A 16,977-nucleotide genomic window follows, 5' to 3' on the forward strand; every position below is an offset into this window, starting at 1 on the left:
ATGCATACTTTGCACACGTCCATTTCAAAATTTCTTTGCCCAGTTCGCAATAAAGCTGTGAGTACGTTGACAAGTGTCACCCTGTGGCACCATAAAGACAATCAGATTTCCAAAATGTAGCGGAAAAAGCAGTCATGTCCCTATCAGACAATTTCCATTTGTGATTTTCAATAGGGTTCATAGCTTTACTCTCTGATGCATCCAATGGATGAGCAGATGAAGCACTGTATCCAAAATACAGTAGGATGAACTAGCACAGCTCACAAGTGGTAGCTACGGTAATCATACGTCCATCAAAAACAATGGAAACATACAAGAGTGATTCATGCAAAGATATGAAGCTGTTTGACAGTACAACCAGTTTGCACTAACTGTTCTATATTCATCCATTAGCACACGTTGATGCCAAATGTAAGCTTCTGGTGTCAATTTGTAAAGAACAAAGGAAAATACCAACATCCAGGATGTCACACATTGTATGGTGCAAATCAATTTTATGTCCAGTTGCCCTTACCTGTGGTAGACCTGATGGTGGAGGTAACAGTGGAGGCCATGGGTGGGATGCACTCATCGTCTTGGGAGTAGCCAGCCTGGATGGCACGCAGATAGCTGTGACTCCGGGTCCTGAAGCAGCCGGGCAGGTCCAAAGCCTCCATGGCCTGAGATTCCACCTCACTGAACACTGACTCGCACACCGATTCAAACTGGCCGTTTATTTCTGTTTCACTCACCTGTGAGAAACACAAGCTATGAGTGTGCCGTCTACGTTGATAAGCAAGTGAGGATACATTTTGTTTATCTGGAGAAATTAATTGCTTGGTTGTTAAACCTGACAGTGTGTACTCTGACAATTTCCCTTAAAATAAAAACAGGGCTAAAATCCAACAAGTGCACATTTTAATAAGCAAAAGACAGCAGAGAGATCAATAAAAATGCGTTTTTATAATGTCACAAAATTGTTTGGTTTTTTTTTTAGTGCTGCCTGAAAATTGTTCTGTCGTATTTCCACACAGGTAGATAAACTGTAGGTGATTTCCTTTTATTGCAGTAGCTCTTAGTTTGTGTGAATACAACCAAACAGCATGACGTAAATTTTCATGAAAACAAGATCATACTGTGTCGGAATGTCTGCTGTGAAAAATTTGTTGTTGATGTTGACCAGAAATATTTCTGCTTGTATGTATTTTGCAAAGTCTTTGATACTGACTTGTTCCAGATGTTTGTTTACTGAGTAGAAATTGTTTGATGGCTATCACTCCACCCCCATTTGGCAATATCAAGAATCGAAGATAAACATCTTGTTCTATAGGGATTTTGAATTAGTAGGAGTTTAGTTGAGCTTTTAAGACTCTGAGCAAATCAATATACCTCTCTTTTAAGAGGGAGATGAATATCTCAGCCACCCCCGTTGGAGTCTTTTAATCTATCCAGATAAACAATGTGCAATGAACTGTCATATAAAATAAGTGTAAGTAAAATAAAGACAGGAAAAAAAAGGATGTGCGGCTTCTAAGAAACAACAACTAAATGATATACGATTAAAGAGTCACAGTGAGAGTTAAAACTATGTTTGGACAGACATGCTCTTAAACTGGGGTTTTAAATTAACTACCTTGTGGTGAAATTCATTTCACTGGAGACTCCCTGGGACATCCTCAGGGTCCCTCAGCGGCCCCCAGTGTACGTACCACTGCACTCCAGCACACAGATATGAAAAACTTTCCTAATTGAAAGGATGCAGACTCACCTGGCTCACTTGGCTAACACAGCTAGCCTGACTGAGGGTGCTGACTGCCCGCATATAGCTCTGGTTCCTGGAGCGAAACTTGGGAGAGTTGTAGTTGGCAGAGGGATCCAGGGCAATGCTTGGATGCATGTCCCTGGTGGCTTGCAAGTGGTAGCTCTGACTGAACAGAGAGAGAAAAGGAGAAGCATGAAGGGAGTGGGAATACAGCCACAGTGAAGATTTCTTTAGCAAGTCAATTAAACGTAATTTAACTAATAACCAAAGCAGTTTGACCAGTGGCTACAGGTGTAACATGATGACAAAAACAATTAAGTGTTATCAAAGGTAGCGGGCCTCCTCTGGGCAGCCTGAACTTGAGAGGGAGACTGGTTATGACATTGTGTCTCCAAAGACAGGAGCCTCGCTCTCTTTCTGTTTCTCTCCCCCACTACATAGACGTGTTCACCTGCGTCCTTAAAAAGGCAGTTCGATTTCTGTTGTGCTGAAACATCTAATCAATGCTTGGAAATGAGGGAAATGCAAATCAGGAGCTAGTTAGTGAGCAAGCACTTCAGAGAGCACTTCGGGGTCAGCCAGGTCAATTAAATGTGCTACCCCAGCAGAGCAAGAGGGATGTTCAGAAACCCAAGCCTGGTGTGAAATCTGCTGGAGAGAACATGGAGACAGAGAGAAAAGAAAAACAAAAACATGGAAGAAGAAAAGGCGCTTTAAGTAAACTAGAGAATACTATGTGAGTCACATTAGGAATACCAAAGTGAGGTTCCCTCTGCCAGATCCATTTCTAATGGCAGGCAGGGATGAGTAAGCAGTTTCTGGGCTTTTTATAGAGATAAACACTGGTGTTTGGCAGCGAGGAAAATGCCAGTGTGATTAAAAGTCCCCCAATCCATCTTGTCATGCCGTAGCAAGGCTGTGTGTGTTTGCAAAGTAATATCAACCTTCTAAGCATCCAAAGGCGTCCTAGGGCAGAAACATCCAGAGATTAAGTCTGAATGAAGTGGTAAAAGTTAAGAAGCTGTAAATGGGGAAGAAGCATGCTGGTGCAATGTGTATCAGTGAATCAAATCATATCTACGTATATTGCTTCAAAGTGCCTTGTGCTTTGCCAGTATGAGCAGGTTGCCCCAGGTGACCTCTCATTGACTGGTTTTGAGTGTTTGCTCTGTGAGGCGCCCATATTGGGTATGTCAGCAGGGCAGCGAGCCAGCTGGCTCCGACGTCTGACCACTGCAACATGGCAGCAACAGAGAGGTAAGGGGAGGGGAGGCGCTGAGCCTGTATTCACCTTAAGTCTGCAGCAAAATTGGTGATGTAGTTACGCATGTCACTGTTGATTTTATCCAGGCGGTAAGAGCTGTGGGTAGAGAAGAAAACAGAGTTACTGGGTCCCACAAGTGGGAGTTGGATGGATGTGACGTCACTGGGCACAAGTCCAATGGAACTGACTCTGTATGGGATTTGTGGTGAGTTAAATGTTTGCTTGGGCGATTTCACCAAAGTGCTGCAAACATTAGGGTGATACAATATGACCAACATGGCCTTCGAGTAATGATAAGAGTGGGAGAATGTTGCAGGTACATCTATTTGGAAGACAGAATTGCCTGGTCATGGCAATATCTTCATAATGAAACATGTAGACACACAAGCAATGTAATGACATATTTGGAATATGCTTAAACAGAACATTAAGCTGACCTCATTAATACTGCTGCAACAATTCAAAGGTTTAATTGCTAATCTTTTTGATCATCATTTTTTTTGTTTTAATTGATATTAGTCCAAGTGAAATGTGCCAAATATGAGGAGAAATGTTCACTTTCTCATAAAACTTCTTCAGTTTGGGGCCCTGAACATTTTCAGAAATGGAGCTGTTGCAAAAACACCTCATGGTGGTGATGGCAGCCATTTTACTTTCTGCCATAACCTAATTCTGTATTTAGCAACATATCTCCTGAACCAAACATGATAACACAGAAAAGGTGAAGTCTCATCCTATGTTTTAAAGGTCAAGGATTACAGTGATACCATGTACAACATCAAAAAAACGTACAGGTGAATAGTTAATGGTGAATTAATTGACGTCAGAGGGAAATTACAGTATCTTAGAACCCAGGCTCAACTTTTTAACATCATGTCTGTTGCATGCACGTTGTGTAGGACATTACAAGCTTTATCTTTTTATCGTTAGCCCTGCCAGTGACTGTAAAGAAGACAACAATATTTAATGTGAGTTTAGCAACTTAGCTTATAAAGAATGTGTCAAACACAAACCTAACTGTAATAATCTGTAATAATAAAATGTATTTCAGAAACATGCCTATTTGTTGTCTTTGTTGTTGAACCTATCCCCTGTCTCCTTCACAGTCTCCTCCACATTGCCAAAGAGATGTGCAATTTGAGGAGGCTTTGTTTTGCATTCGCAGTGTTCCCAGCAGCCTTCCTTATAGCCACAACGTAATAGTTCAAGGATGGACTGGCTTGCCTGTGGAAGAGCTGCTTGGGTCCATCCAACCCCAGTCTGTTGTAGATGGCATAATTGGTACCACCTCAAGCACTTTTCCTCAACAGTGCCCTGATAAACTGCTCTTGGCCATAGATTGTGTAAAATAATAGACATAGGGGCATAAATCACCTATGTTGTGTAATCATGTTTGGTTCAGGACAAAGGATGCAAAATACATCATTTGATTATGGTGGAAAATAAAATGGCCGCCATGAGGCATTATCATGATGGGTCAATTTCTGGAAATGTATGAGCATCAAGGTTCATGCTTTTATGAAAAAGGGAACATTATTTCCACATATCACCGAGACTATATCGCCATGTATTATTGCTTTCTGAGTTTAGTTGTGTTTGAATTTACTGTATGTACCTTGGCACCATTGAAAATGGGGGTTATCCCTCAATGTTTTCTGAGGTTTTTAAATAAAATAAATGAATGAATAAATGAGGAGTGTATGATGAGTTTTGTCACAGGGTGGGTGCACATACACACGGTCCGCCAGCTTTAACCAAAAGTTATTACAAAGCACTTGATGACGAAATGCGGCCCACTAAAACAATTACACTACATCATAAAACACACATTTTTTCCCTGTGTGACTAATTAGATTTGCTTAATTGAGCCAAATGAGAATTAAAAAACCCTACCTAACATCCTTCCCTGAGTAATGAAACTTAGTCAAGCTTTTTAGCTGACAAGATCAGATACAAGTGCACCGGCTGAGGCACATCTGAGGCATATTTCATCCATCCCTGCCTGTAGAGATGTCTATTATCACCATTTGAGTGAAGGGAGGCTGTTTTGAGAACGTTGGCCCTTTATCAAATCACGCCAGAACAAATTTCCTCTAATGTCTCTGATTGGTGCTAATGCGCCTCCATTGTTGGCCAATATTAAAGCAAGGGATGATGGGAATCTCACACTTCCTTCCTTTCACTCTGCCAGTGCCTTTCTGTGGTTAAACAAAGCCCCGGCCTTGACAGCTGCTGTTGTGTGCTAATTCCAGAGGAGAAAGGTTGAAAGTAAAGCATTTGACTGAACGGTAGATACAAACAGAACAGGGACAAAGGACGGTTTGAAGCATGAAAAAAAAGGTTGCTGCAGGAGAGAAGATTTGGCAAGAAGGGTTAACATTAAGTATAAAAAACATAAACTTGAGAGCAAGTGGATAAGACTTGGAGGAAATGTGTCTGCTCGTCCAGAATGTGGAAATCAGATCTATGTATACTTTAGACAAACAAAATGCACTGCATGATGACCACATCTTCCCAAAAGTTCCAAATGGTTCCCAGTTGGGTAGAAGATAACAAGTGGAGTGAATCTCATCTTGGTAAGGAAACCCTGAAGAAGGGAATATATGAAAAGAATATTGTATGTTCTGTTCAAGCCATGGTCCAAAAGATCAATATAGCAGTTAATATCTGTTTGAATGAGACAATAGGTAGCAGGAGACAAAAACGTTCAACCTTTGACAGAGTATTAAAGAAATATTTTACTGCTATAAAGAAGATCTTTCATAAAACCAGGCTGTCTATGCAGTAGAGAAACGCAAATACTTTTGAAATTGTTGCTACATTAGCAGAAAACAAGAGAAAAAGGGCTATGGCATTTGTTTTTGCTCAACTGGTTGAAAACCTACAATTAACAGAACTCGCTGCGCCGCACCGGACCAATAAACACTCCTGCCGGTGGGTGACGTTATGCAAACTTGTCTGTTTTGACATAGGAAACAATATGGCACCTGACTAGTAACAAACAGGCTCATATTACAGGTAAACAGTTGGCTAGAATTTGTTTCTGAAAACATTTGAGGCGAGAAAAGGCATTGCAGTAACAGAATCTTGGTTAATATTTTATCATCACTGCTTACTGTTTGATCTCAGTATCTTCAGCCTCCTTTCTACAATAGAGGAAACAGAATGGCAAACACTTCCTGTTCACAGATTCTAATATTACAGCCAAACAGTGCACTAAAATGTATTTCTTAAGACATTTGAGGCGAGAAGTAGGCAATACAGTAACAAAATCTTGGGTTCATATTTGATAATCACAGCCTACTGTTTGATTTTCAGTCTCCGTTTTTACAGGATACAAAATGGTACCCCTAGGACACAGAATGGCACCTACTTCCTGTTCACAGATTCTCATATTACAGCCAAACAGTGCACTAAAATATATTTCTAAGGACATTTTAGGGGAGAAACAGGCACTATATTAACAGAATCTTGGTTCGTATTTGATCCGCACTGCTTCGTTTTACTGTTGACCTGAGTTTAAAAGAGACAGAGGATAGATAGAGGGGGTCTCTCTCTCTCAATCCGCTTCAATACTCTGCGTCATGGGCATACGAAAATGCGGAAGTACAATCTGTGGTCCAAGCAACAGCCATAAAGCCAGCAAAAATCCAAATTTGAGCTAGGAGATGAGGAGGAGATCTGGGTGCTGGTAAGATGGCGAGAAGTTTACCACAGTTTATTAACACATACTACCCACACTGTTATGATACAAAGCTGGTTGAACATTGGGAAAGTGTTCCTTTAAGTGTTACATCCATAATGGCGGTTTAAAGTGTTGGGAATAAGCCTTCACAACAGAAAAGTGGGCTAACTATGCACGACACGTCCCACGCAGCCACAAATCAATGCATTGGAATTCTGCTTTGACCTTGAGATCTGAGGGAAAAATGCTCATACCCAATGCTATCTGAATGAGTAATTACATTATGTCGAATCAGGAATTATCGAATGCTTTGCCAGTGTTAACTCTGATTAATTATGGTGCCTCCAGAAGCTAATCGTGGACAGGGGGCAAACAAATGTGAGTTATTTTAGAAACTGACAAAAATGGGTGGGATTGATTGGCTCACGGTGTATAGACACCGGGCCAAAGTCATTTAAAGAGAAGTTAAGTTGCCGGAGATGGATGTTAATTGTTGATGTTCTTCTGTGCATATGTGTCAATGCAACCTGCTATGAGACGTGACATATCATTACTGACTCAGTTACTCATTATGCTAATGGATAATAGTGAAACTTGCCACATGTCATTCAGTTCCCATCATCGTTAATATATCTTTAAACATCTTTGGCAGGTCCTACTATGCCCCCCCCCCACAAAAAAACAAAAAACAAAAAAAGCTGATTCATATTCAATTTATCATAGCTGTCGGCTCTGCAGCTCACAGGACGTACAGGACCCCAGGGTGAAGTTGTAATGGAAGGAAGGGGGGGGTGGGGGTGTGAATGATTATTAATTAAAACAATCATTGACATCTAACTTTCCCTCTAGTGCACAGGCTGTTCCGGCTCAGTGGGCCCGTGACTGTGATGTATTCTTTATTGGTGAGATGAACAAAGAGGCGATCCCGTCAACCACGAGAGCAACAGAGAGCTCGGAAGAGGGAAAGATGGAGGGAGGTGACACAACCTGACAGCCTGTTCTCACTTTAACATGATTTGCTTCAGGGAGCCGATGCTGTCAAATTTGTGTTTGGCCCATCTGAATGCCCCCGCGGGACATCAAATTGCTACGAGAGCAGAGGAAATCCAACCTGCGCCACGTCTGTCTTGAATCCAATCTAATTCCATCCCAACAAGCCCAATGAACCATAATAGCATAAGAGCTCTCACGTCAGGTAGCATCCGTGGGGCCTTTTATGTGTGGACTTAAAACAGTAACAGATATGGATCACGGCACGATGATGCCAAGAATAAAAAAACACACAAAAAAAGAAACAGAAAATAGACACAATGCTAAACAAATGATGAGAGATTAAGGTGCTCTGCAGACAATCTAATCATAATACACATCTATAATTGCATTGGACATGACTTTTATGTCAACTGTGCCCAAATTAAATCTTCTTAAGCTCTATAAAAAGTCGAGAATATATTTGTCCAAATGGATGATTTAAAATGTTAAGAGTCTAAAACAACTGTTGTCAGCAACACTGAGTATTTCTTCCCACCGCCGTTTGGTTTCCAGTCCCTTTTGGATTCTTTGGTATAAAACGATGACAGAGCAGGCGGGCTTGCAAACACGAGTGTGCAGTGTACCCTTTCATGTAAGCTGATTTATGGGAATTAAAGTTCAAATAATTCATACAGTCACCTCTTGCTGCACCTCGAAGCTGCCCATGTTTTCAGCTGTAGCAGTATTCAACATAAAGCTCTGTCTACCGCAACAACACTTAATCCCCACAGTAAACTATAGCCCCAGTACTACTAGATTGTTTTTTGCTTATTTTTACTTACAAATATCACATAACAGAAACATTTACCATCTAATTCACATGTGTATTTTTTAGGGCTGTCAAAATAACACATTAATTTCGATTTATTAATCACAGAAGAAATAACACTTTTAAAAAATGAATGCTGATTAATGACGGTCCATGGTGCCCTTTGTACCGGTGCATCACTGAAAGCGACAGTGACTTTGTCACATGATGGAGGCAGACAAGACAATGCTGCTAGACCCTGTGAGTGGAACATTTACATTTAAAAAAACGCCCGGATGGAACTGTTGATAGTAGCACTGTTCTCTGCAGTTTCTGCAGTAAGGTATTTTTCGTACCATCGGAGTACTTCAAGCCTGAAATATCACCTCAACACAAAGCATTTAGCAGCGAACAGTACTTCAAGCCTGAAATATCACCTCAACACAAAGCATTTAGCAGCGAACCCAGAGGTCGGAGCTAGCACAGCCTCTGATGCTAGCGCTAGCAGCCAGCCTCGTTAAGCCATACTTGACCAGGTGTTTAGATGCAAACTGTGTAAGTCTACAGAAGTGACCGACTAACCAACTCCCTTAGCAAAATGGACTGCAATGGACTGCAAACCAGTTGTGGTGGTAAAGTGGACAACTGTGTCCAAAATCTAGCAGCTTTACTGCGACACATCTGCCCTTTTTTTTTTTTTTAAATATTTTACAGCAGATGTTGATGCATGTGATTAATAAGATTAATTAATCACAGGGCATGTAATGAATTAGATTACTTTTTTAAATTGCATGATGGCCTTATTATTTTTATTACATGATTATAAAGTAATTAAATAGACAGCTTGGCTAGTTAATTGAATTTTATTGACTATTTTAAAATACAGTACAGCTGTTTTATCACGTTGGCGTTAAGTAACTTGGCATTATCAATCCACTTGATGAAGAAGGCTTCCTTGTGCACATTTGTTTTCTGTCTTGATAAATAACGGCCATAAGCTTTGAGGAGATTATATTTCCACTGAGGTAAAATGATGTCGTTTTCCCATCATGATTTAAATGTGCACAGAGCAGCATCCTCAGGTAGCCAAATGAAAGCTGACGGGTTACTGTGAGACAAAGTATCACTATCACTAAAGTATTCACTCACTCTACAGCAGGAAACGGCACTTCAAAATAAAAGCTTGTGCTGGAAACTCACTGTACTTCATTAATAAAGCGTGCTTTTTATAAACTTCACACGTTTGAGAGTCACTTGGGGTCTATTCAATATGGACCCACGACCCTCTTTTGGACCACGACCCACCAGTTGGGAACCATTGATTTAAACAGCATTTGTGTATGAATGATTCTGTCTGAATATAAGCATTTGATCACTGTAAGCGTGGTCACTATGAGAGGTTTCCACTGTATGCTTTTCTCTACTTATTTGTATCGGCCTCACTGCTCTTCTTGTGGTGCTGTAATGCTAAATTTTCCTCCTGTAATCAATAAAATGTGATCTTATCTAATCTTATCTCTTTAATTAGCGTTTTAAAGAGTTGTGACTGACTGAGTGGGACATTTTACAGTTGAAACATTTCCTTGTCAGTGTTCTCTGTAATGAAGGCACTGTTTCTAATTTACTTCACACATATCTGTCACCCTTGTATGTCTGTGCTGCAATTTCTTGTTATTCATTGGTCCACGCATACGTCAATACCAATGTATATCTGCCTTTAGCTAATATTGGCTGATATATCGACCCCTGCGCTGCACCAACTCACATTGTTGCGATCAGAAGAAACGGATATGTCAGAGGATGCAAAAACTACAGAAAAATATGACCAATGCATTTCCATTTAAATCCAACTGTAAGGAATCCACATTATGGCATTCTTAGAGTGGGTTCAGGTTTAGCATCAGGACCCCTCTGTCAATAGACTCAGAGGCAGGACACACAGCCTTATCCATGCTGGTCAATATCTTCCTTTCAGCAGAGCCCGGCAGACTCTCGGTCTAACCACTGAGAGAGCCATTATTTAGAGGGGCCTTGGAGTACAATAACTTCAACTGATAGCCCTTCCTGCTGTTGCATCCTCATAAATCATTCACTGTTTACAGCTATTCAAAATGGATAGCCAGGGGAAGCTTTGCAAGATGTGGGAAAAGGAGCATACCTCACTGTAGCTACCTCATACATTACTTCATAGTCTGAAGGAGCTGTTAAGAAGGCCAAACGACTGCATCCTCTGTGACAGATATCATTATGATCCTGCCTGATCACAATCCATAACATTCGATCTGTCATTATGTATCCTCGGGGATGAATAACTGGTGTATTACGTAAGTGTGTACAGGTATTGCCTGTGGCCTCTGACTGTAGACGCTGAATATCTCTGCTTCTTCTATCTCCTGTCATCCTGCAGAGAGACGTCACAAACACTCTGCCATAGACGCTCATCATTAATTCTGTTTGTGTGCATACACGTACGTGTTTTCATCAGGGTCAGGTTAACAGTATTAGCAGATCCTGTGGGTGTTGCCCGCTGCGGTTCCCAGCTTCCAGGGAAAATGCTGTTCTGTACGAGAGAGTGACAATTTAAAAACCTTCGCTGAATGGCAATGAGCACGGGGTCGGTGGCGCGAAGAGTGAGAGACGAGGATATGACAATAAGAGTGAGGGAATCGTTAGCGTTAGTCAACGTGTGTATCGCTGTCTGTTACTGTGACTGTCTGACATCACACACTGCAGCTGTGTGTCTGTTAAGGGGCGACACTCCACACTGAGGTCAGACACAAGGTCGTCTTTGCATAATGTCTACAGTTTATGTCAGATGATGGGCCTTTGGGCTCGTGCAGACCAGAAGCAGAACAGACACGCAGTGCAATTTATGCAGAAGTTGCAGCAGGCATTTGAGAGAGTTTTTCTACACAGTCCAGCAAACCTTGCTGAGTAAAACATGGAGGAGAAATGAAATAGCAACAGCAACAGCATCCTAAAGTGTTTGAATGTTTGTAGTAACAATTCTGGCAATCATAGCCCTACTGTACCTCTATTTTTCTCTTTTGTTATTATATTCAGTGTATTCATTTCAGATTATTTTGCGCCTTTTGATTGGATAACCACAAACTTTACACATGCATTCCTCTCTTTCTCGATCTGTAGCCCAAATATTTACTCAGCATTTAATCTTATTTTATCCAGTCCCCTCTTAACTCATTTCCAATATCCTCTTACTGCTTTTTATCTTTAGTTGGTTTTATTTGGTTTCTCCTAACTTCCTATTTTCAACTTTGATTTTATCATGTTACGTAGTTTATGGCTTTATTTTATTCCTACGCCTTGTCTCCCTCTATTATTGTTTTATTACATTACATGATGTATTACTGCCTTTTATTTCTTTAATCCTGTGTACCTGCATTGAGGCAGATCCTAATCTATCTGCCTCGACTGGAAAGCACTTTGGGTTACCTCCTGTTGTTTTTAAATGTGCTATACAAATAAACTGACTCGACTTGAACTTAGTTAATTGGGAGATAATTGTGACGTTGATGGGATAATGATTCTAGCAGCTTTTAGCCACTTTAGCATTAGCGTTTAATGCCAGTCGTCCAAGCATGTAGTGGCAGAAGGTCCTGAATTTCCTTTTCTATCATTTCCCCTCCTTTATGGGAAGTCACCACTTATCATGCTTCATAAGGGTATACCTGCTGCAGTGTTTACTGATGGACAAACTGAAACCTACAATGTACATTTAATACCATTTGACAACTTTAACACCTGTCTGCTCCGAACGCATCACTCTCTTTCTCTCTTTTTTTCAAACACACATTTGCCACGCACTTAGCTCAGCGGGATGGGAGCGTCGACAGAGTCTCTCTGCATGTTCTGCAGCATTTGTTCAGATTGCTGTCACATCTCTCGACCTTGTATTTGCAAAAACAAATAGCCGAGGTAAAAGTTTTCTCACAAAACTATGTTGTTACATATCTGTCTGCAATTTTAAGTGGGTAGACGGAAATCCTGGAGCTTTTTTTGCAGTGTATACCACCATATCACGCAGACTACACAACTGATCATGGCACTGACAGGAGACTTTTGTCCACTTGGATTAATTTTTCAACTAATTCAGCAATATTTTTAGATTATTTGAATCATTTCTGCAACTCCAAGTCACTCAGTGATTTTAACTGATGGGATGGATGAGTTAATTGGTCATAAATGAAGGGAGGCCCACAACAAATTTATGTGTATTTTCCTCTTAAACCGAACCTGACTTCAAACTGCATCACAGTTGCCTCTGCATCTCTAATCTTGACTATGCTTTTCTCTATACACCTTTGGTGAACACAAATAGAGCCTCTGGGGGTCATTAAAGCACAGCGTAACTTACTTTTAAAGTTTTCTCAAAAAGAAATGAAAAATTAAAGGAAAACCTGCATCTAACTTTCTAAAAATGAGAAGGTACGGTGCGGCTAACGGCCCTCCACTCTTGACTCAAACCTTGACTGGTACATGCACACACGGCTCGCGAAACAGAGCAAAAGCAGATAAAAAGATTGTGCTTTGAAAGAGCAGGTCTGGGACATTTTTTTTAAACTGTCATATTATATTATATTATAGACTTATGAATATCAGCTGTAATTACTGCTTTCACATTCTGCTGTGAACAAAGAGGGACAGGCCCCTTTGAAGAGGGAACAAAAGTGAATCGGCTTTCTCGTATTGCCACCTTAAAAAAAAAAAAAGACTGGAAAAGATGAATCTGCAACGCACAATGCAATAATTCGGTGTCTGAAGTACTATAACAATACAATTTAAAACCACAATGGGGAGTAAAATAAGCCGATAAGTAACATTTGAATAGTTTTACTTATGGATTCATAAGTGAAAAATAAACATCCAAAGCCTGGTGGAAATAATAGGAAGAGTAGGTTTTTTAGCAACCTCTGAGTAACAACAACTGACAGATGATGGTCTTTTGTATTTGTGACTGGTGTTTACAAAGTGCCATGTTTAAGTGAACTGGAACTAATAAATGAAATAAACAAAGATGGAGATAGGATGTTAGGTGCAACAAAGGGTGAAGCAAATGTGGAGCAGGGATAAAACAGACAATTATCAGGACATACAACAAACAGTAAACGCAGCAGGAAACAGAAGGGAATCCATTCCTGACCTAAAACAGATTTAGAATAACCTCTGCAGTGTATCATCGCTGTATCTTACTTCACTATAATTCGCTTTGCTCACATAAATATCAAGAAAAGTAGCTAATCTTAATATTTATGTTAATGATAACACAACCTCAGAAAATACCTTGGGGTAAAAAGCCATTACTGAATGGTCGTATTACAGGTGAGGTTATTCATTTTTGGAACAAGTGCTCAATTATATAATTTCATCCTAATCTAATGGACTTGTTAATGGCGTAATCATAGTAACTCTCCTTGTATCTCTCCATAACATAGTTGCTTGTGTTCATTTTTCTGTGACATTGTCTTCAGCTTGTCTCATCATGTAATCCTCTTATGAGCGTTTTCTTCCACCACCGAGTAACCAAAACAAAAGCCCTCCGTTTCCTCACCATTTAATGGGACGCATCCCAGAAGAATGCACTCAACACTTTCTTACAGTTGAAGACACTGATATAAATATCCATGAAGGGATTTTAATGAGTACAGGGTTTAGCTATCAAGTGCTTGACACTGATGTAGTGGTGGGGCACGAGCACACGAAAACTGTCAACACTGCTGCAGGGAATGCAATAAAGCAAATAAATAACAAGTATGATGTTGCTCAAAACATAAACAGATACTAAGCTGAGGAAAAGTTTACTCTTAAAATGCAAAATAGGAACACAGAAAGAAGCGTGTCTTGAAAATAACACAAAACATGCATTGGGATAATTCCACTCCACCAAATCATGAAGTTTTCAGGATTTTGAGAAATATAATCATTGCAATATGTGACGTTTCTGGAAATGTTCTGGAATTCCATTGATTGATTTGCTTAAAACCAGTATGTGTAGAATTCAAAACTTTGTATCTCTGGCACCCCCTAGTAGTATTTCTAAAAGTTCTAAGTGTGCCCAGGTGAGATCCCAGGAGAATCCCTCCCAGGGAACACCAAGATCAATGGGCTTAAAACTAAAACTAAAAAATGAAATCACATAAATTTCTTAGACATGATTATTTCAAAGGTATACAATGCAGGAATTGTAAACAGTACTGCCAGCAAAAGTCAAAGCAAAAGCCATCATGAGATTTGATTCGAAAAACAAGCTTTTTATGGCTGTTTTTTTTTGGGGTGCTATGTCCGCCGTTTTCATAGCTTGCTCTTGGTTGAGTGGTGCTTACAGTCCGGCATCTGGGCAGCGACTCTGCAGATAAATACACTGCCACACACTTCTAGTGGATCATAAGTGATGATTTAGAGAGATTATTCTTGTGTGAGCCCAGCTGGCAACAGACGTCAATATGATGTCAGAGAGACATTAGAGTCTTAGGTTGGCATGAGGCGATTGGAAAACGTTGGATTTTGGTTAGTTAGCACACATGAAAACCAACAAAATATCAACACCATCTCTTGTCAGTATTCAATGTCAAATTGACATTGGCATTAGAGATTGTCCCTACATTGAATTTTGGTCACCCAACGTCACAACCTAGATTCAACCAAATATCAAAGTCTAACGACTGTGGTGGCCAGCTGGAAGTCTATACACTGATTTTTAGGAAAGTCCTGCATAGTATACCTTTATAATTTAAAGACACAAAATGAGACGGAGAATTGTTAAGATGGACAATGGTTGCTTTGCAGGATCGACCTTAGAGGTGAAGTGAGCACATAAAGAGGGACATGCAAGTCAAAAGACAGAAAAAAGAAGAGCCAAACACTATGACATCTTTAAGTGGCATGTGTTGTACCTCTGGGAGTCCAGCAGGTCCCTGGGTCTGATGATGGCCTTGACCAGGGCGTCGGGCCGCACCATCTTCTGAGGCGATGTCTTGGGGCTGGAGTCCGACTCTCCGCTCTCCTCGTCCCCCATGGCTTTAACGTAGCTGCTGCTCCGCATCCGACGGCAAGGGATCTCGTCATCCTTCCCACCGCCAGGGTAACCCCCCCAGTCATCCTGGGGCACCTGGGTGGCATAAGGAGGGTAAATAGTCAATGTTATAGTAGATGCTTTGGCCACTTGAGGCGGTGTAAAAAGCTGTAAACACACAACAATGTCACATTATTGCTTTATAAAGTTGTTGTGGCAGACATGGTAGCAAACAGCTGCCTGTTTACACATGCAGCAGACACAGAGCAACATTGGGCTGCCTGATGAATGTAAATCCAAAATTCACTCTCCATTAGTTCTGCTTTGGTCTCCACCAATTCCTGAGGGAAATATGTCACTCTCTAACTGCTACATGTCTCTCATGTTCATCAGCTCATTGCAAACTTTCTCTGTCAGCCATTTGGTGCTGAGCAGGGATTTTTAGAGTTTTACCATGGGTAAAAGGTCATAATAGTGCGCATTGAAAGTACATTCTATCCCCATATCTGCATTGCAAGGTCTCAACGCCATTGCAATATTTAATATATTATGACAGGTGAGATTTTTCTTAACTCCTGGAGGACCATATAAATCTGACTGCCATGTTAAAACACTAAGACCATAAAAACCAGTGTTAGAACATTTCCCAGCGATGAAGCAATGTGCCATTTGATAGACACTTGAATTGAACCCCCTACCTCTATCACAGTGTGTTCCATCCATTGAATTACACAGGACCATTTTCACGATGAGTCAACACACATTAAAACCTTCACACCGGTTAAAAAAAAATACAGCTTGAAAATGGAGAAAAGGAGTTATCTTTGCTTGCCGCGTTATAGCTATTGCACATGGAAACCTGCCATCAAAACAAGCCAGGGAGTTTACATGTTGCAGTTTTCTTCCACTCGTTAAACCAGGTAATTGAGTATCCAGACGTCGGCATCGCCATTATCCCATTTAGACTGAGAACAAGGTGTCTCACTTGCACATGCTGTCTGTCTTTACTGCATATGAAGTAAATATTTCGCACTGAAACGGCAGCATCGCAGCAGTGCTAAATGATGGAGCGAGCAGGAAGACAATCAAGAGCATCCTGCAGTTTTAAGCGGAGGTCGATGCACTTTGACATTAGTCTGGCATGCTTCGCTCAGACAGGCAATTTTGTCATTGGAATCCATTTTGCACAGAGCACATGTAACTGGTATAATCATTACAGCAGAACATTTCTCAATACACATCATGTGGAGCAAAATTATTTTCTGGATCATGTTCTTGGCGTGAAAGAAAAATGTGACTCCATTATGGTACACGCCATTATACAACATGTAGAATTGTTATTAAATGATCCTAACAGTTTTCTGTATTGGAGACGGTGGTGTGGCTTATTAAAATCTGCGGGGCTAACTTCACCCACTCATTGTAATGAACTGATGATGATTGTTTCGCGAGCTCATTACACACACGCGCTCTCTTT

At 40.6% G+C, this 16,977-nt stretch overlaps 1 protein-coding gene across 1 annotated transcript in view; it reads right to left on the bottom strand.

Moving 5' to 3' along the window:
- The window catches only part of dlgap2a (discs, large (Drosophila) homolog-associated protein 2a), a 209,739-nt gene that overhangs the window by 36,317 nt on the left and 156,445 nt on the right, over window positions 1-16,977 (bottom strand). Inside the window, exons 8-10 of the mRNA XM_050061182.1 lie at window positions 15,382-15,596; window positions 1,757-1,907; window positions 515-731 (exon numbers count right to left, since the gene is read on the bottom strand). Of these exons, the coding sequence (XP_049917139.1) occupies window positions 515-731; window positions 1,757-1,907; window positions 15,382-15,596 (583 nt within the window). The remainder of the gene's footprint in view (window positions 1-514; window positions 732-1,756; window positions 1,908-15,381; window positions 15,597-16,977) is intronic.

This window comes from Epinephelus moara, chromosome 14 (genome assembly GCF_006386435.1).
Source record: "Epinephelus moara isolate mb chromosome 14, YSFRI_EMoa_1.0, whole genome shotgun sequence".
NCBI classification, from domain to species: Eukaryota; Metazoa; Chordata; class Actinopteri; order Perciformes; family Serranidae; genus Epinephelus; species Epinephelus moara.